This window comes from Oratosquilla oratoria, chromosome 8, assembly GCF_046742065.1.
Source record: "Oratosquilla oratoria isolate Oo_2021 chromosome 8, ASM4674206v1, whole genome shotgun sequence".
Lineage (NCBI taxonomy): Eukaryota > Metazoa > Arthropoda > Malacostraca > Stomatopoda > Squillidae > Oratosquilla > Oratosquilla oratoria.
The window spans coordinates 24,587,571-24,608,636 of NC_134784.1; the positions used below are offsets into that span (position 1 = coordinate 24,587,571).

General features: G+C 40.3%; 1 protein-coding gene across 1 annotated transcript; it reads left to right on the top strand.

Moving 5' to 3' along the window:
• The first annotated feature begins 14,181 nt into the window (after positions 1 to 14,181).
• Positions 14,182 to 18,402, top strand: LOC143027650 (uncharacterized). Its single transcript, XM_076189050.1, has 3 exons — positions 14,182 to 15,568; positions 16,604 to 16,714; positions 17,053 to 18,402. The coding sequence occupies exon 1, from the start codon at positions 14,618 to 14,620 to the stop codon at positions 15,524 to 15,526; it is 909 nt and encodes a 302-aa protein (XP_076045165.1). The 5' UTR covers positions 14,182 to 14,617; the 3' UTR covers positions 15,527 to 15,568; positions 16,604 to 16,714; positions 17,053 to 18,402.
• Positions 18,403 to 21,066: the final 2,664 nt, after the last annotated feature.

The window sequence follows — 21,066 nt, forward strand, 5'->3', positions numbered from 1 at the left end:
AGCAACTTGTAGACAGTGAGTATTTTCGTATATTACATGGACTCGGAAATTTGCCTTACGAAGAGAGGTTTAGGCACCTAATCTTACACTCTCTGGAAAGACGCAGAGTGCGGGGTGATCTAATAGAAGTGTTCAAGTGGATCAAACAAGGTCATCATAATAAAACAACATGGCAGGACTCGCAGTAATGGGTATAAACTGGACAAATTTAGATTTAAGAAGGAAATAGGCAAGAATTGGTTTCCTAATAGGGTGGTCGATGAATGGAATAAACTTAGTAACCATGTAGTAAGCGCTGAAACTATCAGTTGTTTTGAAAAACGATTAGACAACTTTATGGATGGGGATGACAGGTGGTGATGGATACGGAGCTGCCTTATGGTCTCTTGCAGTCTCCTTTATTCTTATGTTCTTATGTACGTCTTCAGACAAAGTAAGGCGGATATAAGGATGCTTAAGTACGAAAGGAGGGACGGAACACGGGTATAGGTGAACATCAGGGTGGGAAGGGAAAGGACAGAAAAGGGAGATGGGTCATGACCTTGCCTCCCTCGCTTCGACCTGACTACATATGGTTCAATCAGTCGGATACCTTTTCATCATCAGTTCATTTAACAATTGATCACGTTTGAAATGTCCATAGATTAAGTTTACGTTTCTATCAAAAGTGCCTGAGATGAAACATTATTCTACCACGTTTCGTTTAGATAAACTTGTTTTTGCAATCATTGTTGCCCTAGACCATTCATTATGATGGTTATTTAATGATTTATGATGAAACAATGCACCTTTTTTAGTCAGATCCCACACTTTACACACACACACACACACACACACACACACACACACACACACACACATATATATATATATATATATATATATATATATGTAAGCGGAATAGGAAACACAGGAGTCTTAGTCTTGAGTTTATTCCTGACTAGTTTCGCAGGTATGCTTTTTCAAAGGAATATGAAAAAGCATACCTGCAGGTATGCTTTGAAAAAGCATACCTGCGAAACTAGTCAGGAATAAACTCAAGACTAAGACTCCTGTGTTTCCTATTCCGCTTACATCAACCTGTCAGAATGTCTCAACTTATATATATATATATATATATATATATATATATATATATATATGTATGTATGTATATATATACATATGTATATATTGTTGGGAAATCCTTGTTTCCAATTTTTTCCCGTTTGTCCAATATAAAATTTGTTACAATCTTTGCAAGGAAATCTATACCCCACCTCATTGTTATTAGGCGGCTGTTTTTAATTAAGGTTCTTTTTATGGTGTTGTCTTATTTAAATGCTATTTTGACATTTAATTTCTTGAGGAAGTTTACAATACCAAGGAAATTTTCATGGAAAGGAAGAACAAATGTTCTAAGGTGTTCGTGATTTTCTTGTTCTTCATAGTATGCCCTATGAAAACGTTTCTTAGCGGTATTGTGACATTGGTTAAGAACATAAAGGGGACACTTTAACGTTTCTCCAATATTCTGGGTGATACTTATTTCATCATCAAAACAATTCGGACCTGAAATCTTGTAAGCTCTCAAATACTTAGAAATAAAAACAGACCTTTTGACATTGATAGGATGATTAGAATAAGAAAGAATATGAATGTTGATGGGTTTATATAAGCTTTTGTTTTCAATATTCCATTATCTCGTATTACTTCTACATCCAAAAAAGGTAAACTATATTTATTTTCTAGCCCAGAAGTGAAATTGATAAAGGGCACCAGTGAATTTAGTGTAAGAAGGAAGTCATTAATGGATAATCTATTGGGCTAAAACACAGAATATCGTCTACATAGCTGAACTAAATACATTTTTATCGTTGACAGTTGTTAACGGATATTTCTCACAATATTCCATGAAAATGTTAGCTAAGACAGGAGATGACGTATTCCTTATAGACATCCCGAAAGTCTGGGCGTAATATTCCCCCCCCCCAAATAAAAAATACACACAAACTTACTAATTTAACAAAATTAATGTAAGTATGTATGTATGTGTGTATGCGTGTATGTGTGTATGTACGTATGTATGTATGTATGTATGTATGTACGTATGTATGTATGTATGTATGTATGTATGTTTTTATGCATGCTAAGTTAACCCTGGCTAAAGTTAACCTTGATTAAATTAACCTGCATTTCATTGGTGGTCCCGACCTAGTCTCTCTCGCAGGTGATCTGTCTACGCTCCAATTTGGCGACCGGGCTGATAGGTGTGTTAGGAGGGTATATCCACACTGACAGATTAAAACACTGTTGTCAGCTATGTATACGGTTTTAGGATGCCAACATGTTGGTCAGGGAGGGTGACAGCAAAAAAAAAAAAAAAAAAAAAAAAAAAAAAAAAAAAAAAAAAAAAAAAAAAAAAAAAAAAAAAAAAAAAAAAAAAAAAAAAAAAAAAAATCTTTTATGAGTCCCTTCACAGCTCGAGGGTTTTCTGAATATATCATAAGTTGGACGGACTTTTTCTCGAAGGAGGAAAAGATGGAATGGGTGGGAGTAGATACGTGTCTTTGACTTGGCTACCTCCCTTATAAAGGGGAAAAAGCTCTTGGTATATAAATGGCATTTGTCGAAACGGACGTCGAAGTCGTTGTCCTGGAGACGCTGGAGGATGACCCTCAGGTGTTGAGGATGCTGGTCAAGCGACTCGGAGACCACAGGGATGTCCTCGACGTAGCAGACACAGAAGTCGAGGTTGCCGATGATGGTGTCCATCAGGCGCTAGATGACCGTACCTGGAATTCGTAAACAGAAACAGGAGCTCGTAAACCGAAACAGAAGTTCGTAAACCGAAACAGGAGTTGTTAAAGGTGTACGTTCCGAAGAAGGCGATGGTGGTCTTCGGGATGTCGTCTGGATGTACAGTAACCTGATGGTGGCTCTTCAGGAGGTCCAGTGTCGAGGAGGTCTTGGCACCGTTGAGGTCTGCGGCCATGTGGCCTATGTTCGGAAGTGGGTAGTGGTCAGGTTCTCGCCGGTAGTCTCCGCAGTGGCGCCAGGAACCGTCGTTCTTGTTGAGGTGGACAGAGGGAGGACCAAAGGTTGGGGGACTTTTTGGCAAAGTCCCAGCCACTCCATTTCCTGCAAGGTTTTCTTGGCGACGGTATTTGGCAAACATTGAAGGCCCAGACACCTTGATGTAATGGTAGACGCCATGTCTGGCTGAAATCTGTGACGCCTTCTGCAGCTCAGGCTTGAAGATGTTGGGGAATTCAGAGCGCAGCTGGGCGTAATGCTACCTAACGTCGATAACGCGCCTAGAGATCGTGCTACCGAACGTCTCTGAATGGACCACGGAGACAGAACGGACCAATCAGCGTGCTGCGTTCAGAGACATCTGGTAAGATGAACCGTACTGAGTGTATAGATACTCCTCATTACTGTATGTCTCACTCTAAAGAATACTTGTATTTGAAACGTCAGCAACTGGTGTTCCTAACCTAAACCATTGTTTTCGTATAAATCTATATATCTACAAAAAACAATAGTCGTGTATGCACACCCGCAGCCCTACCATATATGGTAAAATCCTTAAGCACGTGGTAGTTTTTGAGGATTTGTCAGTTAGGGACGCTTTCCTCCCTTCTGTGGCACTCCGTTCGTTGGTCACTTGTTGAGCGGCGAATCATTACACAATGCCATGATATTTAAGGAGAGTCTTGCACAAGATTGAGTAGGAGTAACGCTATGTTGATATTCTTGTGTTTTTTTCCGTGTGCAGGGGCCAGTGCGTGCACACACACACACACACACACACACACACACACATACATACACACACACATCTCGGTGGCGCGATTGGTAGAGTCCCAGACTGTCACTACGGCGGTCCGGGTTCGAGTCCTACCCAGGGCTGAAAATAATTTCAGTATCGCTGCGATTCGAATCGTTACTCCAACACTCGTGGGCGAGGAGCTGGGTGTGTGTGTGCGTGTAAGGTTAAAAGCATTACCCATAGATCAGTCATACGAGCTCTGAGCTCTCTTCCGGGAGGGAAATAGCTGTCGATCACGAGTCCAACACGTGATCCAAGGACCAAGGGTGAATCACACATAAATGCATATAATCATATACTGTATATTGAAAGCAGGCGAGAGGTTTATTGTGCGACATTTCCTTCATGAAGAATTTAGATTAAATGATTTTTGAACTTATAAGTATAATGTATATACCTCTCCTTTTTCCAGAGAAAAGCGCTTGTCTTAGGGATTCAACAAAACTATCTTTATATCGCTGTACAGCATTTTATTTTTTTAAGCATTGGGAGGCATTAGCTATAGGTTTCATAAATTTTTTGGAAATACTTCCCTCAAGTTACATGAGACTCAGGTCTACAAAAATCCAAGTTAAAATCAAGTAAGATGGAAAGTTTGTTAAGATGATCACCCAGCTTGTTTTACCGTGTTAATGACAATTTTGCAGATTCGTCTGTTTTTCCCAGTATGCACCTGTGGATTTACTGTGATGGTTCTTTACAGCTATCTTATTACTTTGATCGTGCCCATTTATACGACTTATTCGTGTATTTTACACATCTCTATCGTACAACTTTTGACGCGGTGTCTCTGTCGCTTAGAGTACCCGCTTGAAATATCTCACATACAGGTATAATACCGTTGAAGAATTCACTTGACTACATAGGCTTAGAACTAACAGCGAACCTGTGAAAGTATCTCTGACCAGTGCATTTATGGGTTTCTGTTATTTTGCTACTGATTTTCAACCCTCTGTCTTCCTGTCTCGACTTGAATGAGCTTATTCTGTCTACCGCCAGGCAATTACACTCACCAGAGAAAAGGGGAGGATTCCCCAGGAAGCCAAAGGGTTACGAGTTGCTGAGTTGCTAGCAACTTGTTTGTAGATTAACATGCAGCTTTTTCCTAAGAAGCAAACATGCATGATGCTAATAGCACAAGGTCAGAAACCAATGCTTTTCATCAATATCTCTAACCTTAGAGCAGTAACGCCTTATCATGTAAATAGGCATCCCGAGAAAACTAATCCTTACTTCTTGCAGGACGACATTCCTTCGGTGTGCAAGACCAGGGAAAGGACAAATAAAGAATCACTTATCCGAAACGTTCAACCTCCCTTCATCGCTTTAGCTCTGTCTCTGAAGGTGGATGGCAGCAGTTGGACCAGCGTCCACCAAGAGAGTTTCAGCATCGCAAATGGAGTCGGAAAAGAGGAATGTTGCACCGATTTAAGCCAGATTTCTTTGACGCCGTCGTCTTTCCATCCTGGAGAAGTTAGGAGGGGGTCTGATGGGGTTGGAATTTGATCACACCTGTTGGGCCAGCTGCAAAACGTACAAGCAAACGTGTAAGTAAACGTATAAGATATTGAGTAATTAGGTCAATGATCTTATCTTCATATAAACAGTAAAAGGGTTTATTTTGAGCCCCCTGTTAATGTTATCACACACACACACACACACACACACACACACACACACACACACACGCACACACACACACATCACACATATATATATATATATATATATATATATATATATATGTATATATATATATATATATATATATATGTATAAGTATATATATATGTATATACACACATATTACATATGTATATATATATATATATATATATATATATATATATATATAAGGATTACAAAGGCGGAGCATGCCGACAGGAGACCTTTTGGTCCATATCTAGGTCGGATGCGAAAAAAAAATCATAATGATAATAAATTGATAAATAAAAACTACAATAATGTAAATAACAAATAAAATATATGAATAAATGCATAGGTATTGTTAAATAATAAACAAACAAGTAAATAGTAAATAATGATAAATTGACATATAACTAATAATGAATGACAATCAGACAAATGATAACAAAACAAAAACAAATAATATCAAATAAATTCTAATTATTACAGCATCTTGCTTAGGTGTCTATCTAAATAATTCTTAAAGCTTCGAACTGAACTACACTGTACTACCTGTGCAGGTTGTCTATTCCATTCATTAACTAAACGGTTGGCGAAGTTGTTTCTATCTACTTCCAAATTGAAGCTATTTCCGGACAGTTTGAGACCATTGTTTCCTGTCTGATTCTCATTCAATGTGAAAAATTTGTCACTTTTGATGTTGTCAATTCCCTTTAGCATTTTAAAGAACTGTATCAAGTCACCTCTGAGTCTACGCTTTTTTAGGGAAAACAGATTAATATGTTTTAGTCGATTTTCGTATGATTTATTTTTGATACTTGGAATCAGTTTTGTGGCTCGCCGTTGTAAAACTGATTCCAAACATAAAAAATAAATCATACGAATATATGTATATATATATATATATATATATATATATATATATATATGTATATAGATATATAGATACATATAGTATGTATATATAAAGTAGATTCGGAGTTATCTACTACCTGTGGCATGTGAGGGACGTCCAGGAACCTTTGGCGAGATTCCGACGCTTTGGAGATCGTCCGGGAAGCACTTACGTCAAAAATGAGGCAAACCCGTGTGCGTCTCTCGCTGTGTACGTGTTACTGCCAGTGAACAGTTGCCAGATGTCGCTAGCCATTTATAGAATCGTCCTGTTTTCAAAAAAGGATGGGTTTGTTGGATAATCACTTCACTTTGTGTTAAATTAATAATTATCAATTAGACTCTATAGGTAACGTTTATTCTAGTTCTAGTTAGGTATATAATTTCAAATATGATAATGATGCCATAAGATAGCGCTGTGCAGGAATTTGCAAATAGAAGTACGTGTATCTGCAAACATATAGTCACGTGCTGGGAAGTTGGTACGATCCATTGCATGTAGCTAGATAATGTAGGCCCTTGTGGACACTTAGTTGTAAGCCGAGGTATTTAGTATATACTATAATAAGGAGCAATATGCCTCTGTGTATACTTTTTTCTGTGTGTGGTTGTGTACGTAATGTCTGACAAATAAGATACGCCGGAAAAACCATCTTCTAGAAAAAGTGAAGATGAAAATAGTGTGATTCAAAACTTAAACATTAAAAAAGACTAGGTAATAAAATCCTTAAATGTCATTTGACAGTGACTTGGATGCGCTTTTGGTTTAAACTTTGGCATTTTATACCTATTAAATTTTACTCCTGATTTTGAATTGCAGCAACTTTAAATACTTGATTTTAGATGTTTGATGTATGCAACCCACTTACTTTAGCCATAGATTTGAGCGTAATTTTAATGTAAATTTTTAATAATAGGAATTCTTGTAATTAACAAATTCATAATTGTAATTATTATTTCCTAATTGTGTACAGGAACAAGGCACACAATGGTGCACAGCTGCTGTTGGTAATGGCTGACGTTTACAACAATTACCTTCGTCTACGGTTGTCAGATGTCCTCCTCAAAAAGGACAGTTCTTGCAAACCTTCCACCAGCACCATTCCAATGTGCGCTGTCACTCATGCTGGAGGAACAGTTTATACGGTTAAGTCAGCTTCACAAGAGGGCATTTGTTACAATGTGGACCTCTCAATCGGCAAGTGCAGCTGCCTCTGTGGAAACACAAGAAGCGTTTGCAAACATTAATTAGCAGCGTCGCAGTACAGCGCAGTTCGCCTACCACAACTATACGCCTGCACTGTTGCTGAAAAAGAAGTCTTGTATAAGGTGATATACGGCGACAAACCGATGCCGACATCGAATTTTTTCGATGGCTTATTTGCTGATACACCTGTTAATGCAGTATCTCATGGTAATAAAGAACCAGCTGCATGTGGTGATGAGCAAGGAGATGTAGCTGTCGTTATCGAGACCTCAGCAGAGACAACAAATGAAAATCAATCAATTGACACCAGCATTGATGAGTTCACAAGCATGATCAATAGAGAATTAAAGAGAACTAAAAGCACCTGCATGCTCAGCTCCTTTGCGGTATTTGAACAGAGGCTGAAAGCCTGCAGAAATCCTGCGCAGGTTACTACTTTCCTTCGGACTGCAGGTTGCACTATTTTAAAGGCATCGGGGGCGGCAAAGAGAAAAATTCCTTGTCAGCCAACGACCCTTGCTAGGCGTCAGTTTGGCCAACCAAGAGGCAAAGCTGCCTTACTGAAAGGCAAGATAACAAAAAGGAAAAGGAATTTAGCCTTAAACATATTAAAAAATGTACCAAATGCTGAAATACATTGATGTTTCCATATTACTGTTTCATTTCCTATACCTAACTTATTTCAAATCAATCACAAATTAACACTAACTAATAATTAATGAAAACAATTTAGCATGAGGCATTCAAATAAATGTTCTGTAGGTAATTGCCTTTATTTTAGAATACAGTTACATTTTTATTTATTAGGAAGATTATGAAATACTAGTGTAAACGCCCCTGAAAATCACGGGATTCTGATTTCTCTTAACTTCTAAAGAATTCCATCATTTATAGCTTGCTATTACAGTAATTTCATTTGCGTGTTATTCGATTTCGATCTCCTGTAACTATTTATTAATAAATTAAAATGCACATTTTTTCGAAATAAATTTATTATTTCGTTGCTTAGGCGATTACTTTTGATATAACATTTTCAATTGTTATATTTTAAACCAAAAGCGCATCCAAGTCACTGTCAAATGACATATAAGGATTTTATTACCTAGTCTTTTTTAATGTTTAAGTTTTGAATCACACTATTTTCATCTTCACTTTTTCTAGAAGATCGTTTTTCCGGCGTATCTTTTTTGTCAGACATTACGTACACAGCCACACACAGAAAGAAGTATACACAGAGGCACATTGCTCCTCATTATAGTATATATTAAATACCTCGGCTTACAACTAAGTGTCCACAAGGGCCTACATTATCTAGCTACATGCAATGGATCGTACCAACCTCCCAGCACGTGACTATATGTTTGCAGATACACGTACTTCTATTTGCAAATTCCTGCACAGCGCTATCTTATGGCATCATTATCATATCTGAAATTATATACCTAACTAGAACTAGAATAAACGTTACCTATAGAGTCTAATTGATAATTATTAATCTAACACAAAGTGAAATGATTATCCAACAAACACATCCTTTTTTGAAAACAGGACGATTCTATAAATGGCTAGCGACATCTGGCAACTATATGTTTGCAGATACACATACACAGCGAAAGACGCACACGGGTTTGCCTCATTTTTGACGTGAGTGCGTCCGGGAAGGCAAAGGAACGGCTTCATCCCCGGAACGGTCGCTTGAAAAGAGTCCGGGGCTGCTAGTGTTCTCGGGGCACCGGGCAAGCAGGTTACACACGAGGCCACAAAAGCATCCGTCACCAAAGCAACTACGGTGAACCCCAACAGCCACCAGCGCATTGGAGTAGCGTAGTTTCATGCAGCATTGAGGAAAATCGGAATAATCGCGGCATAGAATAAACATTAAGCAAGCAAGGGGGAAAGAGACAAAGGCATAACACGGTTTGTCAGTAGAGACAGATACTAAGGTGCTAACTGATCTACCTCTTCTCTGTTGTACTTAATCGAGTCCCGTAGAAGAGTCAGCCATCGACGTGGATGAAAGAAGAATCGAACTCAGAACAAGAGCATCGGTCAATGTTGGTCATTAAAAGAAGCCAAGAAAATTGCAGTACATGAAGGACTTTCAAATTGGAACACATTTTTCAGATCCCCATTTTACAGGCATCGATTGGTTGTTCAGGATGATACTTCCTAAGGTCCTCAACACAGAGACGGCATCCTTCGTGGACCACACATCCCACCCTATCGCTGTGGACTGCACATTCATCGCCGCACACGGAGGGAGTGACAATTTGTCCTAATGGTGGCCTGTCTGCTCCAGGCATTTCGCAGTAGGCGATGTGCTTCAGGTGGCGGGGTATTGTGGCAGTGCAGCTGATGAGACAGGGGTTGTAGGACACCTCTTGGCATTCGTTCACCAGGTTGAAGGAGGGCAAGTGCAGTTTGACGCCACAGACCACTTCATCCCTGCGGACATCGAGATATTGGTCGATATCGTTAAGAAGAGGGGTACTTGGAAAACACTGGACCACTCCTTCCGTCTCGACGGGTGTGCAGGTCACGTTGATGAAATCAGATTCCGGAGTGAGCGGGTATTCTCCACCATCCGACACGGGCGTGGACGCCCTGGCTGACACTGTCGTCGCCCAGGTGGCTGAGCAGATCAAGAGCGCGAACAACAGCGCGGCCATGTCGCGCGACGTTCGATTCAGGGGTCGAAAGAACGGGTGGTGCCCAGGGCGGGGGCGGTCGCCAGGCCAGCAGTCAGTTCTTTGCCTGAGGTCTTCCAAAGTCTCCAGGAGGGTCTCCAGGCCGGAGGACGGCAGCGGCCGGTGGATGCCGAGCGATTTCGTCTAGCGTCCAAGTGGTCTTCTCCGGTCGGTCGGAAAAGAGCGCACGAGATATCTGTCAGCGAAGACCAGATCGAGAGCCACTGTGGGAAAGGGATCACTACACCGAGTTGACACGTGTATTCGCAAACGCGTCCTAGTCTTCACTGAGAATGGCCAAAGCTTATCAAGCGGTGTATCTGGTGAAAGGACGGGGCTGACACACAAACACGTTTCTGTAATAACTATGAAAGTATTTACTCGTGTGCAAAATCTCCATCCTCCAGTGTTGTCATGTATATAACTCCCACGCCAGACTTGTCCACATAAAAAATACCCGCCTCCTGTCTGTTGACGTGTCGTATATATAGGGTATGAGAACACAGGACGCTTTATTAGGATCACTGAATAAGGTAATTAAAAGACGTATGGCAACCTGGTTCTTTTTTAGTCCATGATTAAAAAAACATGTCTTGTCGCTTGAGCCTAAACGCTTGCAGCATACTAATGTGAGTTTTTTTTTATCCTCCAATTGGAGGTCACCAGTCTGCGGACACAGGAGATCTGACTCACAGTTAAATGACCTGTGCATGGCACCGTGTCCCTGGGTGCTGCGGAATACTCTCCACCCATAGACCAATTACGTGCCAGATCTTAGTCAAAAGAAATAATAGTAAGAGAGAGAGAGAGAGAGAGAGAGAGAGAGAGAGAGAGAGAGAGAGAGAGAGAGAGAGAGAGAGAGAGAGAGAGAGAGAGAGAGAGAGAGAGAGAGAGAGAGGGAGAGCGCAAGACATTATAAAATCTTTGAATCTTTCACGCAGTGGACGTGAAAGAACGCACTAGCCCCTTCTTGCATGCTGGACACGTGATCGACAACTGCTGCCCTCCAGGATGAGAGATCAGAACACATATATGGCCAGACCTACGGGTAATGCTGTGACCTTACACACACACACACACGCACACACGAACACATACAAAAACGCACATACATACGAATAAACACACACAAACAAGCAAATATACACACGCGCGCGCACACACATCTTGTAGACCATCTGCAGCATCTAGGGCGTCCCCTCCATCCTCCTCCTCTTCCTCTTCTTCCATCCTCCTCCTCCTCTTCCTCCATCCTCCTCCGCCTCTTCCTCTTCCTCCATCCTCCTTCGCCTCCTCCTCTTCCTCCATCCTCCTCCTCCTCTTCCATCTTCTTCATTTTAATTCTCCATTTCCTTCACTTCCTCTATCTCCTCAATGCCCATTCTCGAGCCAACATACGGGCAGAATATTTTTGCCTTTATTATTTAACTATACCTATGCATTTATTTATGTATTTCATTTTTATTATTATTTACATTGTTCTATTTTTTATTTATTTATCTATTTATTTATTTATCATTATTATATTTTTTCGCATCCAACCTAGATGTGAACCAAAAGGTCTCCTTTCGGCATGCTCCGCCTTTGTAAATCCTTTGTAAATCCATTTGTTTGTTCTTTACCTGAACGATAACAAAGTAACAAGATGTTAAAAAAATCCCCCTGTCGGAGAAAGTAAACGGACGAAAAATAGAATTATCCGTATATTTCGACCACTCTCTGTGGTCCTCTTCAGCTGATAGTTACATGGTATACAAGTAAGAGTTATGTAGTACACCATGTACACTATGTAACTATCCGCTGAAGAGGATCACAGAGAGTGGTCGAAATATACGGATAGATCTACTCTTCATCCGTTCACTTTCTCCAACAGTTGGATTTTTTCATCTTGCTTATGTGTCACTACGTAGTCCCTCTCTAATTAAATTATGTAAATGTTGGACCCAAACTCAGCATCAGTGATCACGATATTCTTCCACTCAACATCGAGTGAATGTAACATTGAGCTGCAAAGACTTCGAAAAGGCACCAAACTTCTAGCGAGCAGACCTATAGAAATTAAGAAGAATATTTGGTAACAGCGACTGGTCAGGAACCTAAAGAAGGAAGGATATTGAGGAAGCGTGGAATAGGTTTATTGATACACTCACGAAAGTCGTCGACGAATGTGTTCCAATGCGTGATAGACGACTAACAAGCAATGCCAAACCCAAATGGTGGAATTGTTGATATTCAAAATATCTTGCTAGCCAAGACACGTGCGTAAAGGAGATGCAAATCAACGCAAATCCAAGTAGACAGATTATATTAGAGTTTAGAATATAAAAATATTTAATCGGAAATCAAATAGGCATATCAAAATCAGTAGGAAATTATAATAACATTGTCTTGCCTCTAAATGCAAAGAAAATCCTAAGGAATTCTTCAGACATATTGGAGAAAAAATAATAGTACTCCTCAGGTAAGGAGGTGGAGTGTAACAGATGAGAGGGCAGTGGCAGGCATCCTAAATGACTATATTATGTCTGTGTTCCCTTATTACTACAAAAACTAACGAGTATGAAGAGAAAGGGGAAAAGGAGAAGAAGGAGGAGGAAGAAAGGGATGACAAGAAGGAAGAACTGGAGGAAGAGGAAACGGAGGAGAGAGTGGAAAATGAGAGCAAGGAGAGCAAAAAAGAGGAGGAGGAGGAGTAGGTGGACAAGGACAATTTGAAGGAGGAGGAGGAAGTGGGGTAGATGGATGAGAAAGAGGAGGAAGAGCAGAAAGAAGAGGAGGAGAAAGTAAAGGAGTTGGAGGTTGCGGATGAGGAGAAGAAGAAGGAGGAGGAGGAGAAGGAGGAGGAAGAGGAGGAGAAGGAGGAGGAGGAGGAGGGGGAGTAGAAAGAAGAGGAGAAGGAAATAAAAGAGTTGGAGGTTGAGGATGAAGGGAAAAGGAAGAGGAAGAGGAGGGGGAGAAGGATATTGTGAGTAGAAGGGAGAAGAGGAGATTAGAAGGAGAAGAAAGAAGGAGCAATGAGATGAAGAGGAGGAGGAGGAGAAGGAGAAAGGAACGGGTGGAGGAGGAATAGGAAAAGTAGGTAGAGGTAAATAGGGATAGTAAGAGAACGACGACGAGGAGGAGGTGAAGAAAAAGTAGATCTACATGGAGTGACATGAAGGACAAAGGAACAGCAATAGACTTATTGGTCCTTACATGACTGTCCCGACGCCTAACCTAATCTAAAATGGAATAGATTTTCCCTTTTAACTTTACTGGAACAAATATTTCCAATCGAGGACTTGTAACTAAGTGAACGTAGGGACTTTTTTGTTAATATCTCAACAGTAAAATTGTCTACGACGTTTGATGGTAGACCATTCCAAATATTATCAACGCTCTTGAAGAAAGAGTACTTTGGCGCGCTTGTTTAAGATACTTTTCCAACAACTTTGCCTATGGATGGAGGGCATTCCGTAGCACCCAGGGCTACGGTGGCATGCACAGGTCATTTAACTGCAACTCGGATCTCCTGTGTCCGCAGACTGGTGATCACAGTCAAACGATGGAATCCCATTGGACGAGACAACCAAAAATCTCACATCATTATGTTGCAAGCGTGAAGGCTCTGCAAAACTTTTGTATAAATGAATCTGAAACGACATGACAGATTTTCCCCTTAAGGCCTAGAAGAACCATCTTGCCATATGATTCTTAGATACCTTATTCAGCAGTTCTAACCAAGCGTCCTGTGTTCTCTTGTCCTATATATATTACACATCAACATACAGGAGGCGGGTATTTTCCAAGTGAACAAGTTTCGGGTGGCTGTTGTTTACATGACACCACTGATGGGTGGAGATTTTGCACATGAGCAAATACGTTCATAGTAATCACTCAAAATGTTCATCTGTCGCACCACCCTTTGACCGGATGCAGCGCTTGGTAAGCATTGGCACCTCTCAGTGAAGACTAGGACGCGTTTGTGAATACACGTGTCAATTCGGTGTAGTGCCAAATCACTCACACCTCATCCGGCGCTCCTCCTCTCGCTCTCCGAAAAACCACCACAGCCAAGGTTTGTCACTCACTGGCTGACACGCGTGATCACCTGTGAGCTTCCCACAGTGGTTCTTGACCTGTCCTTTGCTGACAGATATCTCGTGCGCTCTTTTGTGATTGCCTGGAGAAGACCACTTGGCCGCTGAACAAAATCGCTCGGCATCCACCGACCGCTGGCGTCCTCCGGACTGGAAACCCTCTTGGAGACTTTGGAAGACCCCAGGTGAGGAACTGACTGCTGGCCTAGTGACCGACCCCGCCCTGGGCAGCACCCGTTCTTCTGGCTCATTCCCCTGACCCTGAACCCTGAGCCGAGCGTCGTGCGACATGGCTGTGCTCTTGTTGGCGCTCTTGGTTGGCTCAGCGACCTGGGCCAATACACCCGTGTCGGATAGTGGAGAACACCCAGTCACTCCCGAATCACCGTTCATCGACGTGACCTGCACACCCGTCGAGGAAGACGGACTGATCAAATGTCATCCGAGTACCGATCTGCCTAACAACCTTATTCTTCATGCTGCACCTTGGTATAATGTGACTTGCCGTGTCAAGATGATTTTGGACAACTTCAACCTGACGAACGAATGTCAAGAGGTGGCCAACAACCCCTACCGCATCCGCTGCACTGCCACAATACCCCGCCACAGGAAGGACATCACCTATTGCTACATACATGAAGAGCCAGTATCATCACATATTGCCACTACCAGTCCACCAGAAGTAAATTTTACCCCTCCACCCGTGTCGGATAGTGGAGAACACCCAGTCACTCCCGAATCACCGTTCATCAACGTGACCTGCACACCCGTCGAGGTAGACGGACGGATCAAATGTCTTCCGAGTACCTATCTGCCTCACAAACTTAATGTTTATGCTGAACCTTGGGATAGGGTGACTTGCGGTATCAGCCTGCATTTGCACAACTTCAGCCTGACGAACGAATGTCAAGAGGTAGCCGACAACCCCGACCTCATCCGCTGCACTGCCACAGTACCCCGCCACCTGAAGCAAATCATCACCTGTGACGTGTATGCAGCCACCGCAGGAGGAGTGAAGCCTATTTTGGCCAGTACCCACTTTTGCGACGGTCTATGTGCACGGCACAGCAGAGAGGTGGGATGTGTGATCGACGAAGGATGCCGTCTATGTGTTGAGGACCTTAGGAAGTACCTTCCTCAATACGCAAACGATCCTTCTGTCTGTGAATATGGGTTCCCAACATTTGTTCCAGAATAAGTCATGCATATACTGCAATTTTCTTAGGTCCTTTTAATAACAGTAAGTACGATTACAAGTTATTTGGAAATTCGTTAACAAAAGTGGATAGTGAAAAAGATCTCGGCGTAATTATCAGTAACGACCTCAAATCATCCAAGCAGTGTATTTCAGCCTCTGAGAAAGCAAATAAGATTCTGGGATTGATTGCGCGATCTTTTGATTTCAAAAGTCCATCACTCATTAACAAGCTATATAAATCGTTAGTTCGTCCACATTTGGAATATGCTGTTTCAGTATGGTCACCGAATCTCATTAAAGACATTGACAGACTGGAAAAAGTACAACGGCGAGCCACAAAACTGATTCCAAATATCAAAAATAAATCATACGAAAATCGACTTAAGCACATGAATCTGTTTTCCCTAAAAAAGCGTAGACTCAGAGGTGACTTGATATAGGTCTTTAAGATTTTAAAGGGAATTGACAACATCAAAAGTGACCAAATTTTCACATTGAATGAGAATCAGACAAGAAACAATGGTCTCAAACTGTCCGGAAATAGATTCAATTTGGAAGTAGGTAGAAACAACTTTGCCAACCGTGTAGTTAATGAATGGAATAAACTTCCTGCACAGGTAGTGCAATGTAGTTCAGTTCAAAGCTTTAAGAATCATTTAGATAAATACCTAAGTAAGATGCTGTAATGATTATAATTTATGTTATATTATTTGTTTTTGTTTTGTTATAATTTGTCTGTCTGATTTTCATTTATTATTAGTTATATGTCAATTTACAATCATTTACTATTTACCTGTTTGTTTGTTATTCAACTATACCTATGCATTTATTTATGTATTATAATTGTTATTTTTACATTATTATAGTTTTAATTTATTATTATGATATATATATATATATATGTATATATATATATATGTATTATATATATATATGTATTATATATATATATATATATGTATTTTTTTTTTTTTTTTTTTTTTTTTTTTTTTTTGCATACGACCTAATAGGGATCAAAAGGTCTCCTGTCGGCATGCTCCGCCTTTGTAATCCTTTGTAAAATGCTTTTGTTCCAAGTTTGTTTCAAGCGACGGTTCCGGGGATGAAGGCGTTCCTTTGCCTTCCTGGAGGAGCTCCGTAGCGTCGGAGTCTCGCCAAGGGTCCCTCCTCGTCCCTCACCGGCCATAGGTAATAGATAACTCAGGTTCTAATTTATATATACTCTACGTATATATATATATATATATATATATATATATATACATATATATATATAAATATGTATATATATATATATATATATATATATATATATATTATGTGTGTGCGTGTGTGTGTGCGCGCGCGTGTGTGTGTGTGTGTGTGTGTGTGTGTGTGTGTGTGTGTGTGTGTGTGTGTGTTTTAGTGATAACATTAACAGGTGGCTCAAAAGAAACCCTTTTACTCTTTGTATAAAGATAAGATCATTGACCTAATTACTCATTACCTGATTCGTTTACTTACACATTTCCTTGTTTGTTTTGCAGTTGACTCAAAAGGTGTCATCAAATTCCAACCCCATCAGTCCCCCTCCCCGTCCTCCAGGATGGAGAGACGACGGCGTCAAAGAAATCTGGCTCAAATCGGTGCAACATTCCTCTTTTCCGACTCCATTTGTGATGCTGAAACTCTCTTGGTGGACGCTGGTCCAACTGCCATCCACCTTCAGAGACAGAGCAAAAGCAATGAAGGGAGTTTGAACGTTTCGGATAAGTGATTCTTATATGTCCTTTCCCGGTCATTGCACACCCAAGAAATGTCGTCTTGCAAGAACTAAGGGTTAGTGTTCTCGGGATGCCTATTTACATGATAAGGCGTTAGTGTTCTAAGGTTAGAGATGTTGATGATAAGCACTGGTTTTCTGACCTTGTGCTATTGGCATCATGTATGTTTGCTTGTTAAGAAAAAGCTGCTCGTTGATCTAGAAAAAAGTTGCTGGCAACTCGGCAACTCGCAACCCTTTGGCTTCCTGGGGAATCCTCCCCTTTTATCTGGTGAATGAAATTGCCTGGCGGTAGACAGAATAAGCTCATTCAAGTCGAGACAGGAAGCCAGAGGAATGTAAAATAGTAACAAAATAACAGAAACCCATATATGCACGGGTCAGAGTTACTTTCGTAGGTTCACTGTTAGTTCTAAGTCTATGTAGTCAAGCGACTTATCCTCCAATAGTATCCCATGTGAGATATTTCACGCGGGTACTCTGAGGGATAGAAATACCGCGTCAAAAGTGGTACGATGGAGATCCGTAAATACACGAATAAGTCGTGTAATCAGATTGGTGTTTTTGCACAAGGTCCTATGCATACTATTTCACAAGGATGTTGTAAAGAACTATTTCAGTATATCCACAGGCGCATACTGGGAAAAACAGACGAATCCGCAAAATTGTCATTAACAAGGTAAAACAAGATGGGTGACCATCTTAACAAATTTTCCATCTTGATTTTAACTTGAATTTTTTGTACACCTGACTCTCAAGTAACTTGAGCAAAGTATTTCCAAAATTGTCATGAAGCCTACAGCTAATGCCTCCCAGTGTTTTAGAAAATTCAAATGCTATACAACGATATATAAATAGTTTTGGTAAATCCCTAAGACAAGCACATTTTCTAAAAACAAGAGACATATACATTATACTTTTAAGTTAAAAAAGCTTTTAATCTAAGTTCTTCGTAGTGACGGTAACAATTATAAAATCTGGTGTAGAAACCTTTGAGAGATGTCAGTCTGTGTCAAAATGTGAAAAACATAAACACTGTTTCATAACATCAGTGGAGAAGAAAAGATGTATTCTAGACAATAAACTGATCAAACTGATGGATTTCATTTACAAGTCACTAAAGATATCACCGGAAGAATAAGCATTATCTGAACTATACATACATGCATAAGCCTTATTGTACAGTTGACAGTTGACTGAGACCACGATAGAGAATGCTGGAAGAATAAGTATTACCTGAACTATATACATACATAAGCCTTAGTGGACAGTTGACTGAGAGCATGATTGAGAGTGCCGGAAGATCAAATATCATCTAAACTGTACATACACACATACTCTCACCACTGTTACCACTGTTTAATCCGTCTACTGTTCCCTTCTATGGTCCCCTTTTTATTGTGTATAGTTTTGTATTTCGTTTCTCATTTTCTACTCCCTTTTAGCCACTGTCTTTATATATGAAAGTCATTCACAATATTCTTCTGTATGAAGCCCCTTTGCTTCCAATCATCCGACTTAGTCAAGTTCTATTACTCTGTATACGAGAGGAGAATTAAACTGAACTTTAATTTTCTGTCGTTTCTTCCCGAATAGTAATACACTTTGGTATGTAAGTTACACCAATGGACTCCCATCTAGAATCCTCAATTTGTTAACTAGGTCATTTCGCATTGAAGTCATGATTTCTTTATTCTAATGATCTTTACTTTTACATCTATGTACCTCCCGTAAGGGCGTGACTTTACCCCCATGAATCAATTGAATTTTCTCCTCCTCCACCATTTCTCCAATCAGAAAGGATGTTACAAACCCTATAAGTAATACAACTTACTCAAGCAATCTCGAAATCAATGCACTACTGACTTAGTTTACATACTATTATATAAGCATAATACAGCAATGCAATCGGGTACCCAAGGGCTGCTTGTAAACACCTACATACATACATAACTACATAACACATGTATGCATGCATATATACATACATACATATATGCATGCAAAGAAATCTTGGTGGAAAGTTGACTGAGTGCATGATTTTTGCATGTTGATGTTGGGGAGCGTCAGGCTGCGAAGCTGGGGAAACAATGGAAAGACAAGTAGAAGAGTGAGCGGGAGTAGGAGAAGGACAGTACGGACGAGGGGAGTGTAGAGGGAAGCTGCAAAGAAATCCGAGACGAGAGAAGGGTCAGAGTGTTATGAATGGAACCAAAGGAAGCGAAACACGTGCTGAAAGAGACTTTGGGAAGAGTATGGGAGATTTCTTGAAAAGTGCGACAGAGAAATGTAGTATGAGAATGACCAGAGAACAAGGAGTGAAGGGCTATGAAAAGAAGATAGGAATACAGTTATCGAATAAGCCATTGTATAAGAGAGAGATGAAGAAAACGAGGATAAAGACAAATGAAAGGTAGGGAATCAATTACTGCAAGAAGAAAGAAAAAACGAAAACGTTCTAGTTTCAAGTAAACAGAAAGATTTTGAATATAGAAAATTAAACCAGTTAATAAAATCTATTCACAAAATTACATAAGCGAAAGAAAATATTTAAGTTTTTTCTTAACTCGACCACTTTAACCCGCAAGGAGTGGTGGTTAGCCATAGGAGGTGAATATGCACACACAATGAGTTACCATGATAAACCACGTTGATAGGAGACATTTGAGTCCTTAACAAGGTCGGACGAGGAAAAACGTACAACAATGGAGTAAAGAAACATAAATAACCAAAAAGATAAACAAATAGATAAAGAAGACATGAATACAACATAACTCAGCGACATGTATTGCATCATGTAGTTTAAGTCCTTCTCCATACAGGTTTATATTTAAGCTATCCTCTTCACTAAAATGGAACCAACTGTTGACGATATCATACGTAATTCAGCAAAAGGCGTTTGATGGAAATGTCACACAATAAACCTCTCACCTGCTTTCAATGTACAGTATATATATATATATATATATATATATATATATATATATATATATATATATGCACGTGTGTGTGTGTGTGTGTGTGTGTGTGTGTGTGTGTGTGTGTGTGTGTGTGCACTGGCTCCTGAACACGGTGACAGACCAATCAGAAGCATATGAATATACCGTTACTCCTACTCAATCTTGTGCAAGACTGTCCTTAATCATCTTGGCATGGTGTAATGATTAGCCGCTCAACAAGTGACCAACGAACGGAGTGCCACAGGACTGACAAATCTTCAAAAACTACCACGTGCTTAAGGATGTTACCATATATGGTAGGGCTGCGGATGTATAAACACGACTACTGTTTTCTGTAAATATATACGAAAATAATGGTTTAGGTCTGGAACACCATTTACTGACATTTCGAATACAAGTATTCTTCAGAGTGAGACATGCAATAATCAAGGTTATCTATACACTCACTATAGTTCATCCTACCGGATGTCTCTGAACGGAGCACGCTGATTGGTCCGTTCTGTCTCCGTGGTCCATTCAGAGACGTCCTGTAGCACGACCCACAGTGGGAATTTGAATACTGTTGATGACCGTCTGTCACACTGAAGAAGACTTCGAAACATCAATAGTATTCCTGATCCAACCCGTTTTTTCCTTCCGCCTTTTCCAAACTGTCTAGACTTCAAACATGTATTTGTTTAATGTCTGCTAGTTTAGCATTAGCTATCTCCTTCAGGTCTTTCTCTTTGTGTATCAAGGTGATCGCAACATCTTTTGTGATGTTCGAGATGATTTTTCCGTAGGAGGACATCTGTGCTCCCAAATGACGACTTCAAGTC